This window comes from Oncorhynchus masou, chromosome 2 (genome assembly GCF_036934945.1).
Source record: "Oncorhynchus masou masou isolate Uvic2021 chromosome 2, UVic_Omas_1.1, whole genome shotgun sequence".
In the NCBI taxonomy this organism is placed as follows: Eukaryota; Metazoa; Chordata; class Actinopteri; order Salmoniformes; family Salmonidae; genus Oncorhynchus; species Oncorhynchus masou.
Window position 1 is genome coordinate 26914763 of NC_088213.1, and position 27704 is coordinate 26942466.

Here is a 27704-nt window from a genome sequence, read left to right on the forward strand (position 1 = left end):
TGAGGACTTGAGAGGAAAAGGACCTAATGATTCATCATGGGTTTTGTTTGTCTGAACTCTTTTGACTATTGGCCTAAAATCGTGTTTTTCAAACTCTTTTCTTACAATCAATCATAATTTCACCGTAATGTTGCCTTTAAACATGCCTGTCTCAATGAGAATCAAAAGGAAATGTGGGTATCAAATTCAGAAGAGGTGCGTCAAAGTGAGAAAACTTGTGTGAAGTGCTCACATTCTAAATCTTTCCATACAAGGCAAAACATGACGTAATTTCCTTTCCAAGAAGCAAGGGAACTTTTGAGTATCTATTCAACTGGGGAATTTTTTCTATAATGGTGAGGTGGAAAAGGCAGTCAAAGCAATCGAAATGTGTGTGACTGACAAGAAATTGACAAGGGATTTTGATTTGATGTTGATCTTTCATCATTACACCATTTCAATACATGGCAAAGACTGATCTCATATTGATTGTGTTCACTCTATATTTGTATAACTTGAAATTTGGGACCTGGCACAAACATACATTTTCACTTCATTGATGCAATTACTTGCAATTTACAGAAGCAATAACCTTTCCCCACAAATCTTGAAGTTTTACTTTCAAGGAATTTGCATGCATCTGATACAATAACCACTTTGTTGAGTCATTATCTGTAAAGACAATGGGACATGAGATCAGCTAAGCTGCTTATTCACAGGCAGGCCAATTCAGATCATTTGTTTGGTCAAAAGACCAATTAGTGGCAAAAACATAAGAATTGGGCTGCCTATGTAAACAAAGCCGTAGTGGATAGAATGTAAATTCAAACTGAATCCATATTCCATGGTTTAGTCTATGACATTGCACTTAACTTTACTGTCATAATTTTTGTCAACAGCGTGGTGGAGCCAAAGTTGTTCCTACCTCGCATTCCCTTAATGTAAGTTAAGAAAGACTGAACATGCAAACAGCCCATCGTCTGACAAATGTTGGGAGTATGTTTTGTTATATATGACATGTTTATTGAAAATTAAAGATATCCCTGGCCTATCACTTGGAGGACAGTAAGAGGGATTTTCTTCCTGACACAGGAGGTGTAAAACCATCTCTCATACCCACATATAGAACAGTACTTAATCAAATGGCCATAAAAAAAAAGCTATCTGTTTATGGCCAGAGACAGATAGAAGAGACTAGAGAGGACTAGCAGAAAGCACATTTCTTTGCAGATGAATCTTGTCCAGTGATGTAGAGTTCTCAGTTAGACTGCTGGTTTTCAGTTGACTTTATGCAGATGTTTTTTTCTGGGAAAGGTTGATCTTGTCACCCAGACTCAATGCCATGCCCTGTAGAGAGAGGGGAAGTGTTACTTGCAATGTATAAACTTCACAAAATAATTCCACCCCGATCATTACTACGTCTACATGGCAACCTATTTACAAAAGTATTGCACTATAAAGGGAATAGGGTGCATTTTGGAATGTAGTCTGAGTGGAAAGTGAGTTTCTCACCTGGCTCTTGGCCCGGATGCGGATGTGTCCGTTGACAGGGGCATCAGGACCCAGGTGGATGGGCTTCTCAATGCTGACGTTGGCCAGGGCGTCTTCACCGAAGATGGAGCGGGCATACAGGTTGGCAGCCATGAAGCCACAGAATCCAGAAAGTGCCTGGTTGTAAGGACAGACAAGGTGGAGTGAGTGAGCATCACATGCATTACTACCTATTTGACCCAGTAGTATGAGTCTGATTGGTCCTGTGGAAACGTGCTCAGTTTGCTGAAGACAGGGCTATTACAAGAGAGAGTCAAGCTTATCTGTCTAAATCCATTAGTGGATTGATGAAGAACTTGAAACAAAATAAATAGGTCTATATTGCCTGCATGTCGCAAGGTGCCCTTCTCTTTTCAAATGGATTGATTCAATCAGATAATTATAAAAAGCCATTTAGAAATCAAATCCTAACACTGTAAAAAAAGGTAGCAGCAACAGACATGTTAGACGCTCTGACAACTTCCACTCAGCCTTCCTATCTGCCAGGTTTAAAACCTCCATTCTGTTCTACACATCATCCTTTTGATGTAGTTCAATCGGTAATATTCCACGACTACTGTACCTTCTCTGGGGTCAGGCACTTCATGTTGGTGGAGCTGAGGATGTGGTGGAGGTACTCGTTCAGGTCTGCAATGTTGGTGTTCACCGTCACCTAGAATAAAGTGTTATTACGATCATCCACTGAACATACTAACAAAACAAAATATGGACAGTTCTCTTATCTAGCAGTAGTACCTTATTCTCCCACTCAAACTCAGCCCACATCTGTCTGAATTCTGCGTCTGTGCACGAGGCTGGCTGGATGTAGTCCATGATGTCAATGTGGATGTCACTGAGGACCACGCAGTTCCTGTCGCTGGCAGCTCCTGATACGTCATACACTGAGAGACAGACAGACATTAGAACTGATGTCGTACACATGGAGTGGAGGCTGGCTAATCATATTATTCATGACAAGTATTCTGACAGAAGTTAGAAGTGATCCTCTTACCTATGTTGCCAAATATAATGCCATTCTCTGTGGACGCCACTTTGACGTTAGCCTTGATGTTGGCAAAGTCATGGGGTGCCAGAGTGAGAGGAGAAGGCTTCTCAACCAGCTTTAGGTCACCTGTTGGATTAAAAGGTTTATATCAGCATTAAACATACATCACCTATGGCAAACAAGAGAAATTGCCCTGAAACAACCCTTAGTAAGGTTGTATGACTCTGCATATAGTCATATGATCTATAGTCATATGAACTATAGACTAGAACCTCACCCAATGTCGCCAGCTCCAGGGTGCAATTCTGAAGGGTGTCGTTGGTTTGGTTGACGACCAGCACATCCAGCACAATGTCATACTGGTTGACATGGACATAGGCCTCAGCATAGACTGGGTCTGAGAAACCAGTCAGCTGGGTAACCTGCAATACAACATACACTCAGAATGACATGGTCCTCACCAACCTGTTGTTATACAACGGAGCAACTGTCTATAACTACCTCAACAGCACTAATAGCTAAGATGAAAACGTACATTTCTGAATAGGATACAATCCATGCCAGAGCCTGAACTTAGAAATGTTATATTCATTCCCTCTTTCATAGTCGTACCTATGGAACAGACCTATAAAACACAGATTTCTCTGTTGCTATGGCTCACTGTCATGTTGGAAACAATGCCACCTGCTGGCAACTTGAGGTACATCACATACATCTACTATCCAAAAAGGCACATGACCATGTGATTCGCAAGCACACAATTTTGTAATTCTGTAACAGAACAGTGTGTGTGTCTACTGGGTCCTTGTAGGTGTACCTTGTTGAGTTTGGAGGCCATGGGGTCATTAGCCTCCTTCTTAAGAGTGGTTCCCATGGCAGCCAGTAAACTGAGCTGGAACTGGTCCTCCTTGGAGGACGTCTCGTTCTTGGCCGTCAGTTGCATAAAGGAAATGGGGTCATCTGCCTGCACCAGCACGTTCCGTTTCTCTGACTCTTTCTGTGGATAAGAGCACAGAACACCATCAGCACATAGCAATACAATCCAGCAGTGTCCAAATGGATAGGCAGCCAGGTGAAGGGAGAACTAGAGTATAGCTGATTGAACTGGGAGAAGGCAGTGGTTTAGTGAGAAGAGTGGACTGGAAGCTATGGCCTAGTAATCTAGCAGCCAGCGCTCCTCCCTACCTTCTGAGATAGCTTCTCCTCCTCCAGCCTGACAGTGAGCATGTGAGACAGGGACTTGCGGCACTCCTTGTTAAAGATGTCGTTCATGAGGGGCGAACACTCGGACAGCACCTTGAGGCACAGCGAGATGCGGTCCACATCGTCGTCTGTGATGGGCTTCTTGGGCAGAGAGGACTTGCCCAAGTGGAGGATAGTGGCCATGATCAGCATAGACTCAGCCACAAAGGACTGAAGGGGAGACGGTGATAGAGAGCATTAGAATCACTTCATGACTTTCAATGGACAGTGAATATGTTTCACAACCGTTTCAACCGAAACTGTTTCACAACCGTTTTAGAAGATAAGAGGTTCTATACATACATTCTGTCTCTTTTTATCTTGAACGATGGCGACATATCGCAGGGCCACTTTGGTCAGGGTTGTGGCCAGGGAGGCTGCCACATAGAAGTCTCCGTCCATCAAGAAGCCCCTGAGAGGAGGCCTACAGGGAAAGGGATGACACTCAATGAAACTGTCACATCGTCCACTTCTGAAAGACAATCACTACAAGCTAAGAAACTATGTATTTTAGACACAAAAGGTGACTTCTTTTACCTGTCCTCTTCCTTCTTTGAGGGTCGGGAGGAGCTGAGGGCGCTCTGTGTGACGTAGGTGCCCATCTCTGTCACCAGTTTGGCTGCTGGCGCTGCGCTCACCTCTTCTTCCGGCTTCCCCTCCCCAGCCTCTTTCTTGATCTCGTTCTCTACTATGGGGATCTGAAAAAGGGACAGACATAAGCAACTGGCATCAAGTATCACTCTGGTATTGAACGCTGAAAGTGAATGAATAATCCATAAGCACACACACATACCTCGCCAAGTGACCTGCGCACTTCTGTCATCACACTCTGAATGTCCTCTTTAGTGCTGCAGTATTCTCCCAGGATCCAAAGCGCTCCTCTGTAGATCCTAACACAGTTTAAAAGATTGGATGTCGGCATAAATAAAACAAATCTGTAATTCTCCAAAAGTATCCTGCAATTCTCTATTTATATGCAAGCTTGTCAGTCTTGGTCTTACTTAACAGTCTTGATGGAATGGAAGACTTCCAGCATCTTCTCGATGATGAGGGGCCTCAGGTTGTCAAACCTCTGAATGGCCTCCCTCACAAACTCCAGCACATCAGCCGCCGCTGCCTCATTAGTGTCACTCAGGAACTCCATCAGCTGAGTGACACACATATGTTATTTAGATGACATCACAGAGGACAGAATGACCCTAGCTGTGTTTGATTTCAGGGTTTGTATGTGTGAACAGGGTAGATCAGTAGACTCACCACAGGAATGACATTGGCCGCCATGTCAGGAAAGCGTACACTGCATGAGTGGAGGGTGCGCACCAGCAGCTGCCTGAATTTATCAGTGTCCTCATGCTCCGTCACATTGTTGGTCTTAATAACCTCCTTCTTCAGAACTATCACCAACTGGAACACAAACACATGAACACCTTAGTTAGAATAATCATCATTTTACAAAATAGAGAGGAGAGTCCACAGAGACAGGAGAGATCAGTCCTGAGGATGACACCCCCACCTCCTCTACGTTTCGGGATGAAACTAGGTCCAAGGCCAGCTGCAGGGTCTTCTTCCGGACCTCGAGGTCAGGCGTGCTCAAAACACGAAGAATGTCCATCACCAGGTCCTGGGTGGACAGCGAACAGACATGTTAACCAGGTTATTATTGCACTTCAAAGACTGACTGGTACCTAACATTGAGTCTTTTCACCAGGAGCAACATTAATGAAAGTGAAGTCGGAGTACCTGGAGAACACGTTCATGAGTGGGATGCTCCTTCAGCTCTATCAGACGATCCAGGACGATCAGCTTCACGTTGTTGTCACTCTCCTTGATGATCAGGTCGATGTAGCACTGGGCAGCAGCCTAGAACAAATACACAAATGCCATTGAAAGACAATACCAGACCAAAATCCACAGCGGTGCTGTGTTGTAGATAAGTGCGAGGGGGTACCTTGATGGCAGTGGGTGCGCTGGACAGCGTGACAAGAGTGCCAGCTGCCTCGTACTTGACGGCTGGGCTGGAGGACTGCAACAGGTTGTAGATGCAGCGGATGAAGCGGGCACGCTCAGACGGGTTAGCGTGGCACACCTAAACATTGAGGAAACAAGAGACATGACAAATAAAAAATGCCAGTACTTACGTGGATATAATTTCCAATTGAAGCTTTGTTGTTTTCTTTACCCCTTTCTCTCCCCAATTTCGTGGTATCCAATTGGTAGTTACAGTCTTGTCTCATCAACTCCCATACGGACTCGGGAGAGGCGAAGGTCGAGAGCCGTACATCCTCCAAAACACAACTGCTTCTTGACATAATGCCCACTTAACCCGGAAGCCAGCCGCACCAATGTGTCAGAGGAAACACAGTACACATAGGGACCGTGTCAGCCTGCACTGAGTCCGGCACGCCACAGGAGTCGCTAGTGCGCGATGGGACAAGAACATCCCTGCTGACAAAACCCTCCCCTAACCTGGACGACGCTGGGCCAATTGTGCGCCGCCACATGGGTCTCCCAGTCGCGTCCGGCTGAGACAGAGCCTGGACTCGAACCCAGAATCTCTAGCGCGATGTAGTGCCTTAGACCACTGCGCCACTCGGGAGGCCCTTCAAGCTTTGTTTTAATTTTCTTTAACTCATAGCATAATGTGTTAATAGACCACACACATTGGCATATGTTTCAGCTTGCTCCTTCCTCAGTGCATGTGAGACAGAAACAGACATCAAGTGACATCCTGTGTTTTTCTTCACATATTTCTCAAAAGAGATATCTGGAGGTTTCTAGTGGGATTTTCTGGTGGGAAAATGTCTGAAGGACTCACCTTGTAAATGAGTTCCACAATGACCAACTGGAGAATATCTCCAAATGTATGCACTTGATCAATGCATGTGCTGAGGTAATCCAGAGCTCTGTCCTGCACAGTGGAAATGACCAGTGTTAGTCCCAGACACAGAAAAATGTTGGTGAGCAGTCTCTAATAAATAAAAAGCTGATGCAATTGACCTGGTCTGCGTGAATGAGCATCATGAAAGCATTTCTCTTGCAGCTGGCATCTTTTTCATTCACAAGGAAATCATGGATCAACTCAGGAGCATCTGGGATGAGATTTTCAAAGTTCCTGAGATGGAAATAAAATTGCTCAAGTAAATGCCATGTTCTCCATTAAGGGTCATAAACAGTCATATCGAACTTCCGTATTGTATCAGTACAGTAAGTTTACCTGTAGATTGTGTAGATGGCCAGTACAGCATTGCGGCGAACGTAGCTGTGGCGGTGCTCCAGGCAGGCGCGGATGGCGGGCATGAGGGGCTCCAGCAGCTCAGACTCCTTCAACTTGCACAGGAAGCGCAGGGTGGATCCACGGATGAACTCATTGGGGTGCTGCAAGTCCTGAAACAGACAAACATACATTTAATGCCTCTTATTCAAGGATAATAGTCACACATCATACTTTCTTGTGCTAATTATATAATTTATTGAACATTCAGACAGAAAGTACACTTGTGTAGTATGCTACTATACCTTTCTGTAGGCGTCACAGACCAGGATCATCTCCTGAAGCAGCTTGCCATCTGGAGTCGTCTTGGGGACAATCTCCCAGAAGACTAGCAGAAGCTTTTTAATGGTGTGGTCTTGAAGTGGGAGGACAAATCGGATGATGGTCATCAGTAGGCCTGGCAGCTTCTCTCCATTCAGTATCATGATGATTACCTTCTTCAGGGCCTCTGTCTTTGCCTTGATCTCTCCTTTTTCTGATATCAGGAAAAAATAACATTGTATTACTCTTAAAGTCACACTAATCATAGATCATTCACACTGATTGTTTAGGGCCAATTAGGTGCCTATTGCCAATGCAGATAGGGTCAACAAAGGACACTTACCTAAATCTGCTTTGAGACTGACTTCCGATGGAGGTTCGGTGTCATTTGGAACATTGATCAAAGTATAACAAACATTCTCTGCGGCTGTCATTTTGCCGGATGGATCGTCTTTCCTCTTGCAACACCCCAATCAACAGAACTGTTAAGATGATTCCTATGAAGTACCCATCAAGTAATGTTAATGCATTATCCGAGAAATGTAAACATAGATGCTATTGCACATACGTTACTGAACACGATTCGTGCTTTCTAATACTGCACAGCTGTAGCTAAGAAATATATGGTAGCTAGTCGACACCTCAGTTAGCTAGCTTGTACTATAGTAGTTAGTTAGTAACGTTACTATAGTAGCTAGTTAATTTTCTTCATTCACACAGGCCGCCTCGGCTGTTAGTTAGCTAGTATGCTAGTTATTGACAAGTCAATGGCCTAACGAATTATGCAGCTCAATCAGTGATATTCACTAAAAAAAATATATGCAATATGTCAGTAAAACTTCACAGTGCCTATTAAGACGTTTTGATTTTGCAAATTGAACAAGCTCAAACGCTTGTCGTCCATGACAGCTAATGTTAGCATGCAAATGGTGGATGGATACCAAAACATATTTGGAATAATTACCCAAACCAATCTTTCCACACTTGGTCACGATAGAGAAATAAGCACGTAGCTGCCTTTTACTGCACGTTTACTATATTTCGAAATATCATTTGTCGCGTCTGTTATTTAATTTGGCATCTGTAAAATTGCTGATATCTTCTCGAGCTGTCCGTTCCCAACTTCCCTGTGACGTGGAAGATTAGCTACTTTTTGAGCCACATCACTGCAACAGCAAGTGAAAAGGGACAAATAACCCGGATATCTAGACGCGTTTCCCAATATAATAATATTCTATATTGCCTCCATGTATGTACCCTGAACCGATGCTTTACATATTTTTCCTACAAGTAACATACATTTGCTCTTTATGAAATATTGAATTGTAGATGTTGTTTATCCCCCATCACTTGGTATGGCCCAATCCAGATGGTTGACCAAGCCACATTATATAAGATTACCATTTCAATTGGGGTTGTAAGTAGGTTGTGTTACCAGTGATTATGATTCAATAAAGTCCATAGTAATCCCAGGTTAGTCATGATGTTTGTTCTTTTTTTGGTTGTTCAAAGTTCAGTTGGTGCTTAGGTATAAATAAACCCACTTCAGTTCCTACCTTCTCTTTGAAAACATCCACAGAGTGGCCACATAAGAACATAGAATGACAATGCAGTAATGACAAAATATAACATCACATTTACATTCATTTTAACGAACCAGACAAGTTCAAAAAAAGTTGTATTTAATGACAAAAAATGAATGCAAACATTGAATGGCTAACAAAAATCAGAGATAGTCGACTTGAACATAATGGTAATTGTTATCCATGTTGATACAGTTACAAGTGAGTGTGGGTGGAATATTGGTTGTGGACAGGATGCCATCCAATGACTGAAAGAGTCAGGGATAAGAGCTTTGTCATCTTCACACTGTCTGGGACACACTATCTCAGAGCTCCATGGGCTCTTCTGGCTTCTCTGCTACCACCTCGTCGTCTGGCTGGGCAACCTGCAGCACAACAAGAGGACATGGCATGTGCATTGTCAGGTATGGAGATAATAAGATTATTGACGGTACATTATTCAGTTAAGGAAATAATCGTTCCTCTTGACAAGTTTCCTCTGAGAAAATATTTGTATTCAAAATTTGCCACAGTTTTTTACCCTTCTCTGTGGCCTCTCCTCAAGGCCTTCAAGGAATGATGCCACATCGCCATCATCGTAGATGGTGAACTCCATGTCCTTGCCAACAATCCCAACGGACACATTCTAAAAGGGCAGACAATAAGTTGTCAATCTGTGATTTAAATTGTGTTCTGATCCTTCTCTCTGAACCCCTCATGAATTTAAAAACATTGGATTAGTGTAAGAATTGCTAGGTGTTTTCACATAATAGTAGTTATACTAGTCCATCCCTTCATGGGGAGCGAATGAGAGCCCACTTCAGGGTGAGGAGTAAATAATTGGACAGTAGCCTGATGGAAAAGTCTTAAGGTTACTACAAGCTTCACTTCATTCATCTACGTGCGCGTGGGTGGAGCGGGATTTTCGGAGCAGGGGATATGTTTTGGTAACATGATATCCTTGCTGGTCCCACTCCCATTCAAATCAAAATATATTTGTCACACACACCAAATAGAACAGGTTTAGACCTTAGTGAAATGCTTACTTACAAGCCATTAACCAACAATGCAGTTAAGAAAAATAGGTGTTAAGAAGGTATTTACTAAAATAACCTGAAGTAAAAAAGAAAAGAATAGAAAAATAACAATTTAAGACCAACAATAAAAAAAAAGTAGTGAGGCTGCATGCATAGCATATATGTCATTTTAACTATACATTCACGTACACACTACCTCAATTGGGACGAACAACCAGTGCTCCTACACATTGGCTAACCGGGCTATCTGCATTGTGTCCCGCCACCCGCCAACCCCTCTTTTATACTACTGCTACTCTCTGTTCATCATACATGCATAGTCGCTTTAACCATATCTACATACTACCTCAATCAGCCTGACTATCCGGTGTCTGTATGTAGCCTCGCTACTTTTATAGCCTCGCTACTGTATATAGCCTGTCTTTTTACTGTTGTTTTATTTATTTACTTACCCATTGTTCACCTAATACCTTTTTTGCACTATTGGTTAGAGCCTGTAAGTAAGCATTTCACTGTAAGGTGTTGTACTCGGCGCACGTGACAAATAAACTTTGATTTGATATGCAGGGTGTACCGGTACAGAGTTAGTTGAGGTAATTGAGGAAACATTTACATGTAGGTAGAGGTTTAGTGACTCACAAGGGGGCGATGGCAAAGTTTTGTAATGTTATTTATTTTTATTAGTTGCAAGCTGGCAGCCTGGCAAGCTAGCTTTAAAAATAGGAAGCTAGCTAGTCTTTTTAACATCCCACATCTATCTCCATGTGAAATAATCAGATGTATAATTTAAACATATGCACTGGCAAATATTTGAATACTTGCAGGTTTAACTACTGATGGGGGAACAAAGCTTCCTGAAGCTGAGGTTTTCAAGACAATTGTGTCAAATAGGTTCATTACTCAAGGCTTTAATTAACACAGTGTACGCCTACAGTTCAAAATCATTTAGAGCAGCCAAATTAGCGTGTGCTCAGCATAGCCTTTTTGTCTTCTACCAAACCAATCAGGTGGTTGTTCGACGAAATGAAGCTTCAGACGTCATTAATAACGTTCTTCTGATAAAGTGATACAGGCATTGGCACACTGCTTCAAAGTATACTTATTCGAGATTTTGACTTACGCCTCAGAGCTCAGGCATCAAACGTAACATCACTAAGTGTAGCCCAAAACATTATCCCAGTTTGATATGCTGCTTGTGTATTAATTCCCATATCAGCTAAAAACAGAACATCATAACGTTTTGCTTACAGAGAAAAATGAACATGGCTAGCTAGTTGGCTATATCAGGTTCTACCATTTCACACCAGCCTGATAGTTATTAACAAAATACCTTTTTGGGTGGATTCTTGTTGTTTGGTTATCAATGGAAAATAGGCTACTTGATTAATAACCTATAGATCGGATTGAGGAACCAAGCGACAACACTGCCCCCCACGGCTGCGGAAAGAATGATACGGCGCATCTCAATTTTCAGGTAGTAGAAAAGCATGTTGAATACCGGATGGTATTACAAGAAGCTGCCCCTTTTGTGACAAAAAACGACATTCCAACATTGCGCTACGCTCTGAATCTTGCATCTCCATAGAGCTTGCAGTAAGCTTAAGGTTTACCTTTGTGGTAAGATCTTGTTCTGCAGGTAGAGTTTCTCTCAGTCCCCGGAGGCCATGTTGAACCAGGTCATTCAGTTCACCTACAAGACAGAATGAAAGTTCTACAACGTGCTTACATCAGAAGCAGAGAAGAAAAGGCTTAAAATACTCACAGTCGAGAAATGTGTCCATATGTCTTTCCAGGTAGGTACGTGCAGACTGGGAGCGGGCCCCTATGGACATGGCCTTGCAATCAAAGTAGTTGGCAGAGGGGCAGGTCTGGAAAATGTGTGGCCCCATATCCTAGAAGAGACAAACAATATTAGATATGACATACTATTCCACTAATATGTATAGAGGGACAAACCAACCAAAGCATATCTTACATCATATCCTGCGATGAGTAACCCCACACCATAAGGCCTTCTTCCATATCTCTGTGTAGGGATCTGGGTTTCTGAATGCTAGGTCAAGGTGGATTGTCTTAGTTGCAACGGTGTAAAAACTTTTAAAATGACCAATGTAGACAATTCATGTTAACCATCATAAAAAATACATTTGTGGTAAAAGGATACTGCTTCCAATTAGTGTGACCAAGCGGGACACAGGGAGAGGCCGATCAAACACGAACCTGGAGTCCAGGCACTCCTGACGCATAAAGTTGCTGAAGGAGTATGATGGAAGAGAGAAGTGTTAACCTCAGTCAGAAGAACACTGTCTAATTCTCTTCAAGAATATGAAAAACCATGCACAACAGATCCTCTTACCAGAGTAGCCTTGCATCAGCAGTGAGGCCAGCAATGGAGATGCCAATATGGCTGTCGACATTTAGAATTTTCTTCTGATGGGCAGCCAACTCGGACTGAGCTCTCTGGACAATAACACAAAATTAGGATTATAAATAGACAACATTTACACTACTTTTCATATAATCATGTCCTTGAATGCAAAGGTAAAATCAATGTAAATTGTACCTTGAGAGCCACAAGCACAGCATGACTGCGAGATTTCAGACCCACTGTGGCAGATCCTTGTTTCACTGCTTCCATAGCATATTCAATCTGATGAATACGCCCCTGAAACACAAAAAGTTACCTGTTATGAGTCACAAATATTGCAGCTAAAATTGCTAACTGTTATGTTACCTATATTTGCAGACTCACCTGTGGACTCCAAACTGTGACATCATTGTCATACTGGTTGCGGAACTAAGAAAAATACAAAAATTAGTCCACAATCTAGAAACCTACATGTTGCTGTCGTCATAGTACAATATGTCATCATTGATTCCATAATATAAATCAAGTTCCATTTGCATGTGAAAATGTTATCATGGAATTCATTATTGCTACATTGTTTATATTTATGTTGGCTGCCCAAAGCCCACTTTTTAATGGTAACAGTTACTTCTTAAGTGTCTTTAACAAGGCAATGACTCAGCTAAAACAGCGCTGATTTAACTAGCTAGCAACACAGCTTGGTCTTCACATAGTGAAGTTTGACTTCAAGTTGTGAAGAAGTAGCTAAGCTCGCTAACGTTAGCTGAATAGATAACATTAGCTAGCTAGCTACTACCATTGATTAAAATTGTAGCTAATAACATTAAGCAAGAAGTTAGCTACTCCTATCATATTCTACCCAAAATATGGGATAGTCACAGGTTAGGGATGCAGCCATAGCAATTGTCGTTGTCTTAGCTAGCTTTCTAATTCATTACCCTGTTTTTACCGGTACAGTAGCGTGGCTAGTAAACTTAACTAAATGCTTACTCATTGCTGGATAGCTAACTAGTTAGCTAGGTAGCCTTTCCATCCAACTACAGATAAGAGATTTCTGGTGTATTTACTTAATACGTTTGCATTCATTTTTATATATCGTACATATTATATTATTTATTCCAAGCTTACCATGATGATAGAGCTTTCCACCAAGAGCCTCAGATAACCGATGATTGCTTGATTACTTTTCCTATTGATGTCTGGGCAAAGGGCAACAAGTAGATCACAGAGAGGGGGAACCGCGTTCTGTATTTTTCTCTCTGCCAATGTGATGTGAAATTATTCACCAGACACTGCTGAAGAAATCAGAAACCCCCACAATACACAAAGTAAAAGCGTGCAATTACGCAATACACCTAATGTTAAACATAATCTGCAATCTTCTCGAAAGAACTATTTCCCCCTGAAAATTTCGATTTTGAAGGTGCGTTCCTTATTCTTACATAAATATCACTTGCTTTCTATGATATATCCAAATAGAGTTCCATCTTCTCTGATATATGTCGTGCTCAAAATCAGCAATTCCTTGGAGGAACATTGCTTTCATTTACAAAGTCTCATTAGAACACATACAAAATAGGTATTCTAAGATTAAGCATTTTTTCAAAAATGAAGTGGAAGATTTCGTTAGTTTAACATATTTGCAAATATTTCAATATCACAGGCCTGCCAGAGTAATTAGGCCTAGATAGGGGTACACTAGCCTGGCTGTGTAATTACACTAGAAAATAACTACTACTATTATTACTACTTCTACTACCACTAATAATAATGGCAAAACCTTCAAATAATGGGCTTTATTGTTGGCCAAAATGTACTTTATCAATCATAAAAGATCAAGTTGCATATCTGTTTGAAGGCAAGATCATTTGACGTTTGGTAAATTGATAAATGCACACTTTCTTTAACGTCACGGTCAACATGTTGACGTTGTGTTTTTGTTTTTAGCTGTACATGTTATCTAAAATCTAATTTTTTAGGTTTTCAGTGTATTTTGAACGCGTTCAGACAATGCAATTAATTGTGATTTAAAAAACGCGTGCACTAAAATTACAAAAAGTTAACTCGAGCTGATTAACTCCGACAGCCTTAGATTTTATATAGCAGCACTCTTCTTCCGTTTTCTGACTGACCATGAGAGTGCACGGTTTGTTCCAGTGCTGCAGAGCGCGTGCATGTGTAGATCTGTAGTTTTTGTAGCGGATTGTCACATCTAGGCGGCGACACAGAGTCCCTTTTATCTAAAAACAACAACATTTCACCTTCTCTTTCTTTTAGTCAAAATGCTTGAGCACGTTTGAGTGACCATGGAGTGCGTTTGCCGTCATGTAGTTGAGTGTTAATACGTCGAGAATATTGGGAGAAGGAAACTTTTGAAGGAATCCAAGGAGCTACAGTTGAAAACATGGCTGTTCGCGAGGAAGGAGAGGTTTTGCACAGTAAAATCAGGCACCACGATGGGGTTGCCAATGCAAACAGCACAGAGAGCTTCAGGAACGGCTATGTGAAGAGCTGCGTCACCCCTTTAAAACAAGACCACCAAAGGGGATTTTTGTTTAACGTCTGTAGGTTTTGCAATGAGGACATTCTGAATTCAAAAATATTTCGAATTTCTGGCCTATACCTGGGTGCATTCGCAATTTTTGCAGTTTCGTTGCTTATTTCCAGGAGCTTACAAAGTGACTTCAGCTTTTGGGATTTGCGGACTTTTCTGTCGGGCTTCTCTCAGTCCATCAGCCCTCTCTTTAGCATAGGCTGTGCATTCTTCTTTTTGACCTTTTATTTAAGGAGGAAAAAGAGGGAAAGTAATACATGTTGGCTTGTGTCACTGCCAGCATCATGTTACTTAGGGGATTTTTTAGTTTTGCGGTTTTTGCAGTGGGGAGAGGACCAACACCAGATGCAAATGTTTGGCAGGTTGTTATTCGTGTTGGGGTGTGTGGGTCTCCTAACACTGATCCCCACTTTGAAACTCAAACACAGTGTTCTGATCCTGGTGTTTGCCAGTGTTGTGTGGTTGGTGTCTTTCACCAGTCTGAGTTGTCTGCCTGCACTCATGAGACCCGTGTTTGCGTGTTTGGCGGGTGTCTCAGGCTCGCTCTTGTCCCTCTGTTTTGACCATTATTACCCGTCGAGGGAAACGCCGAATAGGATCTCCAGCAACGAGGAGAAAGTCCCTGTGATCAGACCCAGGAGAAGATCCAGCTGTGTTTCTTTGGGGGAAACGTCGACCAGCTATTATGGCAGCTGTAAAATGCCTCGCAGACCTTCGTTACCGTGCATATCCAGAGAACAGGTAGGTCATGGGCTGGCATAAAGTTCATCATTGCCTTCATTCATTTGTGCAGAAAGTATCACTGACTGATCAGAGTGAGCACACGTGCGCAAGAGTATACAACCTTGAACCTGTGGTCTCCAGCAAGGAGGCAATTAAACCCCATATCCAGAATGCATAGGCCTACAGTAGTCAGGACAGACAATCACCCCTACACTGCTGAACTATTCACCATCCAGGTCATTCACCTCTACTCACACCAAATAATCATCTCTTGAAATAAACTATTCTGATTGTCCTGCAATAATTAAACCCATATGACTAAAACATGCAGCCACATGCACCATGAAGGTAATTTACCTAAGTGACTTTTATTCAGACATCCTATTCTATTATTGTTTGTTGAGTGTTGTGTTGATGACAGGAAAACCTGTCAAACAAGTTAAGTCCAAGTTCAAGAGTGATCACTTATGCTAGAGTAATCAATGCAATGATCATTATTTAGTAATTCACTCACAAGCGTAATTTTCATATAGGCTTAGAAAATAAGTGGTTAGTGCTACATGTTCACTAATCTCTGAAGTTTTCTATAAGGTTATTATTTCACTGTAGTTAGGATATCCTGGTGTGAGGCCACTGCAATGGAAAGTGGGAGTAACATCAAGTGTATTTATTTGGCTACAACACTCACTGTATTCCAGGCAATGTATTGTGACCACGGAGGATATTCGTTCCCCAATAGTTCAAGATGGAAGATATTCATCCAAGACCCCCCCAATAGTCAAACATCCTGTTCACACTTACAGTAGATTGTAAACAAACAATATCACTGACCCAGCTGAGCATGGCAAGCCCTTTTTAAAGGTTCTGTCTGTAAAATGTTATAGGCTACAATCTTTTTTTTAAATGCCCCTTGATTTTATGTAGAAGACAACTTGATAACATATTACTTTCTTATGCATGCCCAATCATAACATTCAGGGATGTGAAATATTGCTAGCTTGCTTAAATTTTCAATATCTAAGCTCAAGAACCAATTGTGTATCAGAAAGAAGCTGTTTTTGGAAGGACAGTGCCCTCCACTCTGACAGTAAATAGACATCAGGCGTTAACATCAAATTATGTTCCATATTTTAAAACCCTAAAGGAATGTAATTCCTTTAAAGATTTATAATAACAGGCTATTTGTGTGTAGAAACTTTATGGATTGCAGTCTGCCTTCATTTTATTATCAGTGATGGTAGCCGATTCTAGTTTATTTGTGAAATATTTAGGCGTAATGTCACACATTAACATTAAGAGTTTTCAAATCCAACGAGGGCAATATGTTCAGCTGACATTTTAGTATGTGCTCTGCCCTCTCTGACCATATTAGATTAGCCTATCATATTGTTCATTATCAGTTTGACTTATCCGAATGTAGTTTTGCCTCTGATTCTGTCTGAACCTGTGACGTTTTATAAAAGTGCCCTGCCAAATATTGTTTCAGCAATAGCCTTTGTTGTAAACTGGACTACCTTAAAGATGGAGATTATTATGAAAAGATAAGACACATAAGCTGCATAAAGGATGTTTTATTACGGTGTTGTAATAGCACACTTCACTCATACAACACAACATTGAATTTGTTCTTTGTTCATTTGACTCATTGTCCTGCAGTGGATGTTGTCAGGAATAGATTGCAGGCTCAAGTCTGGATACTACCATACAGGTCTGGTCTAGCGTTAATGTTGTCAGGAATAGATTGCAGGCTCAAGTCTGGATACTACCATACAGGTCTGGTCTAGCGTTAATGTTGTCAGGAATAGATTGCAGGCTCAAGTCTGGATACTACCATACAGGTCTAGTCTAGCGTTAATGTTGTCAGGAATAGATTGCAGGCTCAAGTCTGGATACTACCATACAGGTCTGGTCTAGCGTTAATATTGTCAGGAATAGATTGCAGGCTCAAGTCTGGATACTACCATACAGGTCTGGTCTAGCGTTAATGTTGTCAGGAATAGATTGCAGGCTCAAGTCTGGATACTACCATACAGGTCTGGTCTAGCGTTAATGTTGTCAGGAATAGATTGCAGGCTCAAGAATCTGGATACTACCATACAGGTCTGGTCTAGCATTAATGTTGTCAGGAATAGATTGCAGGCTCAAGTCTGGATACTACCATACAGGTCTGGTCTAGCGTTAATATTGTCAGGAATAGATTGCAGGCTCAAGTCTGGATACTACCATACAGGTCTGGTCTAGCATTAATGTTGTCAGGAATAGATTGCAGGCTCAAGTCTGGATACTACCATACAGGTCTGGTCTAGCGTTAATGTTGTCAGGAATAGATTGCAGGCTCAAGTCTGGATACTACCATACAGGTCTGGTCTAGCATTAATGTTGTCAGGAATAGATTGCAGGCTCAAGTCTGGATACTACCATACAGGTCTGGTCTAGCATTAATGTTGTCAGGAATAGATTGCAGGCTCAAGTCTGGATACTACCATACAGGTCTGGTCTAGCGTTAATATTGTCAGGAATAGATTGCAGGCTCAAGTCTGGATACTACCATACAGGTCTGGTCTAGCATTAATGTTGTCAGGAATAGATTGCAGGCTAAGTCTGGATACTACCATACAGGTTGTCTAGCATTAATGTTGTCAGGAATAGATTGCAGGCTCAAGTCTGGATACTACCATACAGGTCTGGTCTAGCGTTAATGTTGTCAGGAATAGATTGCAGGCTCAAGTCTGGATACTACCATACAGGTCTGGTCTAGCGTTAATGTTGTCAGGAATAGATTGCAGGCTCAAGTCTGGATACTACCATACAGGTCTGGTCTAGCGTTAATGTTGTCAGGAATAGATTGCAGGCTCAAGTCTGGATACTACCATACAGGTCTGGTCTAGCGTTAATGTTGTCAGGCAGTGAGGGGCATTGGTGTAGACCAGTATTGATCAGTGAAATAAAGATGTCACTGCCTGTTGTCCAACTGTATTGACTTAACAAGAGAGGACAAGAGTGCCAGCATTTACCTAAAACGTGTTACTGTCCTAGCTGAAGGACCATATTTTAATATCGCAGGCAAGGAAATTAAGAGTGTGATGTGTACGTCAGGTTCAGTGTCCACAGTCAAGTCCTGAATGTGACACTTTGTCATGATGTAGTGTAGACTAATAGTAATTAAGCATCGCTCAAATAGCAGACACATTTAGTTGGGAACTGAAAGGACGAACTCAAATGTAATACGAACCATAGATCATAATTGTCATCCACACATGCATAGATTACTGGACTTGTTTGGTCACACATTAAATGGCGCCTCATGTATCATGACATACATGATTTGTTGGTCATTGATTCATCAGAAAATGTATAGTAAAACAATTTATATTTTTTGGGGTCAGCACATGATGCTTATGACATGCTGTGTGGAATGTGGAAAAGACTAACTCATGTCACTTGGGAAAAAAATAAAAGATTTTTACCTTAAAAGAGATTGTGTCTTGCAACATTGACAATGTGGAAAAATACACAATTTATATAATATTTTCCACAAATGAACACCACCACCATATACGATCAGTGGTCAACCACATTTGGGTTTCATACAAAGTTTAGACACAATCCTTGCTTTTGTCCAGAAGCTCTGTTGGTATTGACGTGATGGAATGCTATGTGTCCTGTTCTGCATTAGGTCCCTTTGTTGCCAGACAGTGATGCATTTAGGCCTTGTTTGTTAAATGTTTCTAGTTTCCACACAACAAATGTTCAGTGTTAGCTGCCAGACACGTATCAACACCAACACCTTTTGATATGAGACCATGTGCAGCTGAAATCAAAATAATTTAGTCTTTGAAAGACAACTCTGTTTTAATAGGCCTGTCTCTTGCTGGAACTCTCACATGATAACTACAGTTAAAGTCGGAAGTTTACATACACCTTAGCCAACTACATTTAAACTCAGTTTTTCACAATTCTTGACATTTCATCCAAGTAAAAATTCCCTGTCTTAAGTCAGTTAGGATCACCACTTTATTTTAAGAATGTGAAATGTCAGAATAAAAGTAGAGAGAATGATTTAGTTCAGCTTTTATTTCTTTCATCACATTCCCAGTGGGTCAGAAGTTTACATAGACTTAATTAGTATTTAGTAGCATTGCCTTTAAATAGTTTAACTTGGGTCAAACGTTTCAGGTAGCCTTCCACAAGCTTCCCACAAAAAGTTGGGTGCATTTTGGCCCATTCCTCCTGACAGAGCTGGTGTAACTGCATCAGGTTTGTAGGCCTCCTTGCTCGCACATGCTTTTTCAGTTCTGCCCATAACATGTTTTATGGGATTGAGGTCAGGGTGTTGTGATGGCCACTCCAATACCTTGACTTTGTTGACCTTAAGCCATTTTCCCACAACTTTGGAAGTATGCTTGGAGTCATTGTCCATTTGGAAGACCCATTTGCGACCAAGCTTTAACTTCCTGACTGATGTCTTGATATGTTGCTTCAATATATCCACATAATTTCCCTTTCTCATGATGTCATCTATTTTGTGAAGTGCACCAGTCCCTCCTGCAGCAAAGCACCCCACAACATGATGCTTCCACCCCCGTACTTCACGGTTGGGATGGTGTACTTCGGCTTGCAAGCCTCCTCCTTTTTCCTCCAAACATAAGGATGGTCATTATGGCCAAACAGTTCCATTTTTGTTTCATCAGACCAGAGGACATTTCTCCAGAAAGTGCGATCTTTGTCCCCATGTGCAGTTGCAAACCGTAGTCTGGCTTTTTTATGGCGGCTTTGGAGCAGAGGTGCTTCTTCCTTGCTGAGCGACCTTTCAGGTTATGTCGATATGGGACGAGTTATACTGTGGATATAGATACTTTTGTACCTGTTTCCTCCAGCATCTTCACAAGGTCCTTTGCTGTTCTGGGATTGATTTGCACTTTTCGCACCAAAGAACGTTCATCTCGAGGAGACCAAACGCGTCTCCTTCCTGAGCGGTATGACGGCTGCGTGGTCCTATGGTGTTTATACTTGCGTACTATTGTTTGTACAGATGAACGTGGTACCTTCAGGCGTTTGGAAATTGCTCCCAAGGATGAACCAGGCTTGTGGAGGTCTACAATTTTTTTTCTGACGTCTTTGCTGATTTCTTTTGATTTTCCCATGATCTCAAGCAAAGAGGCAGTGAGTTTGAAGGTAGGCCTTGAAATACAGCCACAGGTAAACCTCCAATTGACTCAAATGATGTCAATTAGCCTATCAGAAGATTCTAAAGCCATGACATCAAGGAATTTTCCAAGCTGTTTAAAGGCACAGTCAACTTAGTGTATGTTATCTTCTGACCCACTGGAATTGTGATACAGTGAATTATAAGTGAAATAGTCTTGTCTGTAAACAATTGTTGGAGCACTATCACATTCTTCTCAGTTCTCTTGACTTTTTTTTACAAGGAACATGTGTGCGTCTAAGTTGAAAAATGTAGGAGCACACAGAAATTTAGGAGCACAATGAAAAATATTTGAGGTAACAAGCCAGGTTCTTTGTATTAATTGTGCAAGCATGATGGTCATGAATCTGTGTTCAGTGTATTCTCCACGGGCTGCGGTATAGTGAAGTAGTCATTGCAACAATTTATCATCTGGGTGATTTATTATTTATTTATTTTTTGGGGGGGAGGGGGTGCACAGATGTTCCTAAATTAAAATTCATGGTAGCACAGCAAAATATTTAGGCGCATTTGCAAGTAAAATGGTCGCACTGTAGAGCCCTGCTGCTACATTTTGCTGTGCTGTTTTTTTAAATGTGGAACACAAAGTTACACCATACTATTTTTGTATGTAAGCCTTCATACTGTGCTTGACACTCCTTTGTACACCTACTAATACAGTTCAAATACCCATGATATAGGTCTACTTCGTTATGAATTGTATAGGTCAACAAAGGCATGACTAAGGAGGACCATAATGCAGAGGAGAGAAAGTTTTACATCTCATTTGCATGTCTATCACCTCACTTTGTAAAATGTCATTCTGAAACCTTCTCTGGTATTAGGTTAGACGTTCTGAGCGTAAGACTTAGTGTCCCAGTGATGAATGATCAGTGATAGGCCATAAGCACTGATACAGTATTTCTTATTTTGGACTCTGATACCTTACATTTTTAAAGTTTGGTTTACATTGGCACATCAGTCATGTTTTTCATAAAGATACAGAAGTTTGGATTTCAGCTTGATAGTTCATGCTAAAAAGCAATGAATAGTACAGCCAAAACAGCCAGGCAAAAGAAGTCCAGATGTCGACTAGTTTGGCTCTTAAGTGTTGGACACACAGTTGGACAAACGTCTTACATTTCAAATCAGATCAAATCACTACATAATCATCAGTGTGTTATCTTATTTATTGTGTTGTTTTCAAGATTACTTGACATTCTTTGAAATTTATTGCAGCTTGACTTTAAGGGTGACGTCATCTGTCCGCAAAACAATCCTCGCAGAGCACAAATAGGCCTGGAACATAATACAGGCAGTCGCAGTAGCCTTCTGTTTACGATGTCTGTGGGAAGGTAGGGATCATTTATGAAGAGTTCAGGTAAACAGTGTAAAAGGGCTTTGCACACGACATTGCCATCAGCAGTGGGCCTATACCAAACTATTCAAAAAGTAACTTTGGGCATCTTTGCTTGCGTTGTATGTCGGACAGACAATGTAGCTCATTATCTTGTAATAGTACCCTCCCTCATATAGATAGTACAATTGTCATACTTTCAGGGGATGTTACTGAGGAATGTACATTGAACTTGTTCTCAACTTGCCTACCTGGTTAACTAAAGGTGAAATAAAAACATTGAATCTGTATTCTTTGCTGACTAGCAAATGGCTGTGAATGTGTTGTGAATGGAGAGCAACATTAAGCGTATGAGCATCTTACTTGGTTGAGATAAAGGCGCCACACTGTCTGTCCTGTGATCTTATGACCTAGCTAGTACAACACCTCAGCCTCTCCTGCACTTCCTGATTCTCTTTGGAAACTTAGTTTTCATACATTACACTCTTTTAGCCAGTTGGTAGCCAACAGACCCCGTTGTGGTTCCTAAACTAGCCAACTATAGTGATAATTGGTCATTGCAGTTTTGTGGGAATATCTCATTGTTGTGTGTTCTCACGTCATGTCTGGCCTCGTGGCTTCTCCACCTGATGAGTCCAGCTAACAGGCCCTCTCCCTGCCCCCTGCCTGTGAGTCACAGCCTTCCTTCCCACAGTGTAATGGCTATGTGCTCGTCATCAGCGCAGCCTACTACGTCTTTAAACCCAACTAAAGTGGCATGGACCAGAAGTTGCGTCTAGTGCTGCTTGAAATCTGTTTGACATCTTTTGCATCGGCTGTTTGACATTGAATTATTAGTTTGCGTTGCACAAACTCAAAAGAAAGCAAAACCTAACATGAAACTGTGAACAAGGGCCTACAGTAAAACAGGTGTGCATTCCTGTCCCCAGTGATGGAACCTCCTCTACCTGAAATGCAATTTTGGGTACAGAAAACAGGAGATTGACAAACATATTTTCAACGCATGGTCCTGTGCTCCTATAGTATAATGTGCCAGTATTCCTATAGTATAATGTGACAGTATTCCATATTATACTATAGGAGCAGTCAATAGAACAATTAAACAATTGAGTTCACACAGTGAGTCAGGTTTTGAACTTGTAATTGTATTAAAGGCTTGATTTCTGTAGTAAGATGGACAGCCTACATGATTAGGCAGTATTATATAGGCTAGTATTATTCCTGCGGTATTACACTGTTGTTATCATGTTCTTTTTTTCAGTGATAGAATACTGGTAAAATACTGCACACATGAGAACGGTAGAAAGACCATACAGTGCTTTTACCTGTATAGGTCACATTTCTCACAGAATAAAACAGTCCTACATTTGTAGCAATGTTTTCATGGAACAGACATGTTGGCCCCACACTTCCTAAAGAGTTCAGACAAATGAAAAACAGTCACTTTGTCTATGCATAAATCAGTCGTTGCATGTCTTTTGGGAAAAAGAAATCCATGATTTGGTACCAGACCGTTTTTCATTCTTTGGGTGGTGTTTGGACTATCATGACAAAATCAGATTTATTTTGTCTATTGTTTGACGTGTGTCATTCCTGCAAAGGGGCAGGTTGGACATCCTGTGTAGTGTACTGACATCCTGTGTCACATCACTACACTTTGTGGCATATTGGTAGGCTAGATATGAGGACAAATATAAAGTTTTTAAAGAGAAAGTGATCCAAGCTTAATGAGTGACTTAAAGAACTTGTCTTACACACACACATATATATATATATCTCACACACACACAAAGTAACTGAGCTGTATGTTCTGTCTCTCCTGGTGTGAGTCTATGGGCAGTTGTGGTTTTATCGGTTTATCTTGAACTCATAAGGAAGTTTGTCTGTGGGTTTGGCATTGTGCAGCTGGAAGTAAGTGGGTCGGTGTGGTGGGCGGGCGTTGACGCTTGCTGAGGGCCTGTTATCGCAGGTGTTTGTCTTCTCAGCGCATGACTGCTTTTGCTCTCTGAAAAGGACATGGCGGCATGGGCTCCAACAACGCCCTCAATCACCTCCCTACTGCTCATTCAGTCCTATCGCCTCTCCAAATTGATTCTTAGATGTTTAAAGTAGAGGTCGACCGATTATGATTTTTCAACGCCGATACCGATTATTGGAGGACCAAAAAAAGCTGATACCGATTAATCGGCCAATTTTTATTTATTTGTAATAATGACAATTACAACAATATTGAATGAACACTTATTTTAACTTAATATAATACATCAATAAAAATAAATTTAGCCTCAAATAATCAAACATGTTCAATTTGGTTTAAATAATGCAAAAATAAAGTGTTGGAGAAGAGAGTAAAAGTGCAATATGTGCCATGTAAAAAAGCTAACGTTTAAGTTCCTTGCACAGAACATGAGAACATACGAAAGCTGGTGGTTCCTTTTAACTTGAGACTTCAATATTCCAAGTTAAGAGGTTTTAGGTTGTAGTTAATATAGTATTTATAGGACTATTTCTCTATATACCATTTGTATTTTGTATACCTTTGACTATTGGAGGTTCTTATAGTATTGCCAGTGTAACAGTATAGCTTCCATCCCTCTCCTCGCCCCTACCTGGGCTCGAACCAGAAACACATCGACAACAGCCACCCTCGAAGAATTGTTACCCGTCGCTCCACAAAATCTGCGGCCCTTGTAGAGCAAGGGGAACAACTACTCCAAGTCTCAGAGCGAGTGATGTTTGAAACGCTATTAGCACGCACCCCCCTAACTAGCTAGCCATTTCACATCGGTTACACCAGCCTAATCTCAGGAGTTGATAGGCTTGAAGTCATAAACAGCTCAATGCTTGAAGCACAGGGAAGAGCTGCTGGCAAAATGCAGGAAAGTGCTGGTTGAATGAATGCTCATGAGCCTGCTGCTGCCTACCATCGCTCAGTCAGACTGCTCTATCAAATCATAGACTTAATTATAACATTATAGTATTTCTGTGTGTTGTTATTCATGTACTTTAGCTTTGGAAACTATATATATATATATATATTCTCATGTACTTTACTATTTTACTTTACTATTTTAGGTAGAAAATCTGGTCTTCATCTCAAACATAAACTTTTCAGTTAAGCAGTTGTTGAATTTTTTTCTGACTGACATTAACACATATTGCTGTTACATTGCACAACCTTCAATGTTATGTCATAATTATGTAAAATTCTGTTAAATTATTTACGGTCTTTGCTAGGAAGAAATGGCCTTCACACAGTTCGCAGCGAGCCAGGCGGCCCAAACTGCTGCATATACCCTGACTCTGCTTGCACAGAACGCAAGAGGAATGACACAATTTCCCCAGTTAATATTGCCTGCTAACATTAATTTCTTAACTAAATATGCAGGTTTAAATATATATACTTATGTATTGATTTTAAGAAAGACATTGATGTTGGTGGTTAGGTTCATTGGTGCAACGATTGTGCTTTTTTCACGAATGCGCTTGTTAAATCATCAGCCGTTTGGCGAAGTAGGCTGTGATCTGATGATAATTTAACAGGCAATGCAGGACAAGCTAGTTAAACTAGTAATATCATCAACCATGTGTAGTTAACTAGTGATTATGTTAAGATTGATTGTTTTTTACAAGGTTACCTTGGCTCCTTGCTGCACTCGTGTAACAGGTGGTGAGCCTGCCACGCAGTCTCCTCGTGGATTGCAATGTAATCGGCCATAATCTTCGTCCAAAAATGACGATTACCGATTTGTTAACTTGAAATCGGCCCTAATTATTCGGCCATGCCGATTTAATCGGTCAACCTCTAATTCCTATGCTGCTTTCCATAGTCTGATTTACATGGCTCTGAAAGTGTCAAAATTGCCGTTTGTGTTTACTAGAAAACTAATGGATCACCAAGTTTTCAAAACAATAAGCTGTGGCCCTGTCAGTATGACCTGCAGTGCAGTATGACCTGCAGTGCAGCTGTATGCTGACGACCTCTGTGTGGAGTGAACACATCTGTCTGTTGTTGGTGAGATCCTTCAATTTGTCAGGCAGTCTGGGAGGGAAAGCCCTACTCAACACGGATGTTGCTGCTGCCATTTTAGAGATCTCACTGTGAACATAATGTATTAATGAAGTGACGGCGAGACTACTGATTCATAATTTATGGAGCAGGATGGGAGGGATTTCTGTTTTTGTTTCAGCGAAGGTGTTCATATGATTAAAAATGAAGCCTCAGCGGAACAAAGTTAATAAATTTGCCCCCAAGAATGGTTAGGGATAGGCAAAAAGGATTTCCCACAAATGTCCTCAGTGTGTTCCTTTTCCAAAATAATTTATATCAGAAATCCACGGGAAGTCTTTTCCTCACAATTTAAAATTCTGAAAACAACCCCGAAACAGTCTAGCTATAGTAGGGATGTGCTAATATAGACATTCTGGGCCGACCTGATATTAAAAAGTCTTTGTTGGTATTGAAGAATTTAGTACTCATTAATATCTGAACCGATCATCCTCCTTTCCACTATCTGCTAGCTATCAATTTTTCAAAGATAGACTTGTAGAAATACACTTAAAAAGAATCTTGACCTTAATAATTGATCAATTGTCTCATTATTAAAAGGTCAGTCATTGGTGTAAGTGTGTAACCCCCAGATGTATTGCAATGCTGTTGCACTCTTTTTCTTCATCCTCATATGGTCTGTAATAAAAGATGGAGGAATGAGGGGTGGAGTGTTAACGCTGGCCCCTGACTGAGGAAGCCCAGGCCCCTTGCCTGGATGTGACCCACAGTGTCTGTCTCATAAGACCCTCTTATAAAGCACTACTCTTTATTCTGCATGCTGTCTTACTCTTGACACCCCTCTCTCTGTCAGGGCCTTTGAGTCTGCTTTCTCTCTGCCCCTGTCCCACAATGTCTGCCAGCCACATTTTAAGAATAGAAGTAAACTGCATTTAAAGAAATGACAGGCACAATTTAATAAAAAATAATAACATCTCACCTAAATCATGCTCTATGGCAAGGTTCCTCGTCTTTTTTAATGGTTGGACATAAAACACTGTAAAAACACCAGCACATTTTAATTTGGAAAAGTATTCCCACACAATAGAGATAATAGTGAAGACATCAACTATTAAATAACGTATATGGAATCATGTTGTAACCGAAAAAGTGTTAAACAAATCTAAAAAATATGTTATATTTGAGATTCTTCAAAGTAGCCACCCTTTGCCTTTTATATAAAACAATTTATTTAGTCTTTATTTAACTAGGCAAGTCAGTTAAGAACAAATTCTTATTTACAATGACCGCCTAGCCCGGCCAAACTCCCAATCACGGCCGGTTGTGATTCAGCCTGAAATCAAACCAGGGTCTGTAGTGCGCCTTGTTAGATGTTAATTGGTGGAATTTCGTTCGTTCTTAATCCGTTTGAGCCAATCAGTTGTGTTGTGACAAGATAGGGTTGGTATACAGAAGAAAGACCATGTCAATATTATGGCAAGAACAGCTCAAATAAGCAAAGAGAAACGACAGTCCATCATTACTTTAAGACATGAAGGCCAGGCAATCCGGATCATTTCAAGAACTTTGAACGTTTTTTCAAGTGCAGTTACAAAAACAATCAAGCGCTATGATGAAACT

At 41.0% G+C, this 27704-nt stretch overlaps 3 protein-coding genes across 4 annotated transcripts in view; 1 reads left to right on the forward strand and 2 right to left on the reverse strand.

Moving 5' to 3' along the window:
* Positions 1–976: 976 nt before the first annotated feature.
* LOC135557805 (coatomer subunit beta) lies at positions 977–8443 on the reverse strand. The gene is made up of 22 exons (XM_064991438.1): positions 8254–8443; positions 7633–7786; positions 7274–7503; positions 6972–7141; positions 6755–6869; positions 6573–6665; positions 5706–5843; positions 5498–5617; positions 5271–5378; positions 5015–5161; positions 4759–4904; positions 4551–4647; positions 4295–4455; positions 4061–4181; positions 3701–3928; positions 3333–3512; positions 2793–2937; positions 2522–2641; positions 2266–2411; positions 2093–2182; positions 1492–1647; positions 977–1326 (listed from the first exon to the last, which is right to left on the reverse strand). Exons 2-22 carry the CDS (start codon positions 7721–7723, stop codon positions 1267–1269), a joined length of 2862 nt encoding a protein of 953 aa, XP_064847510.1. The 5' UTR covers positions 7724–7786; positions 8254–8443; the 3' UTR covers positions 977–1266.
* A 511-nt stretch (positions 8444–8954) lies between these two features.
* On the reverse strand, positions 8955–13504 carry LOC135557833 (proteasome subunit alpha type-1-like). Its single transcript, XM_064991483.1, has 10 exons — positions 13385–13504; positions 12641–12685; positions 12452–12553; positions 12245–12348; positions 12053–12141; positions 11864–11934; positions 11651–11780; positions 11499–11578; positions 9393–9497; positions 8955–9237 (listed from the first exon to the last, which is right to left on the reverse strand). Exons 1-10 carry the CDS (start codon positions 13385–13387, stop codon positions 9178–9180), a joined length of 789 nt encoding a protein of 262 aa, XP_064847555.1. The 5' UTR covers positions 13388–13504; the 3' UTR covers positions 8955–9177.
* Positions 13505–14466: 962 nt separating this feature from the next.
* LOC135557813 (cGMP-inhibited 3',5'-cyclic phosphodiesterase 3B-like) overlaps positions 14467–27704 on the forward strand; it is an 84993-nt gene continuing 71755 nt past the window's right edge. For both annotated transcript variants that reach the window (XM_064991449.1, XM_064991459.1), the window contains exon 1: positions 14467–15551. In XM_064991449.1, the coding sequence (XP_064847521.1) occupies positions 14661–15551 (891 nt within the window). In that variant the 5' untranslated portion in view covers positions 14467–14660. The remainder of the gene's footprint in view (positions 15552–27704) is intronic.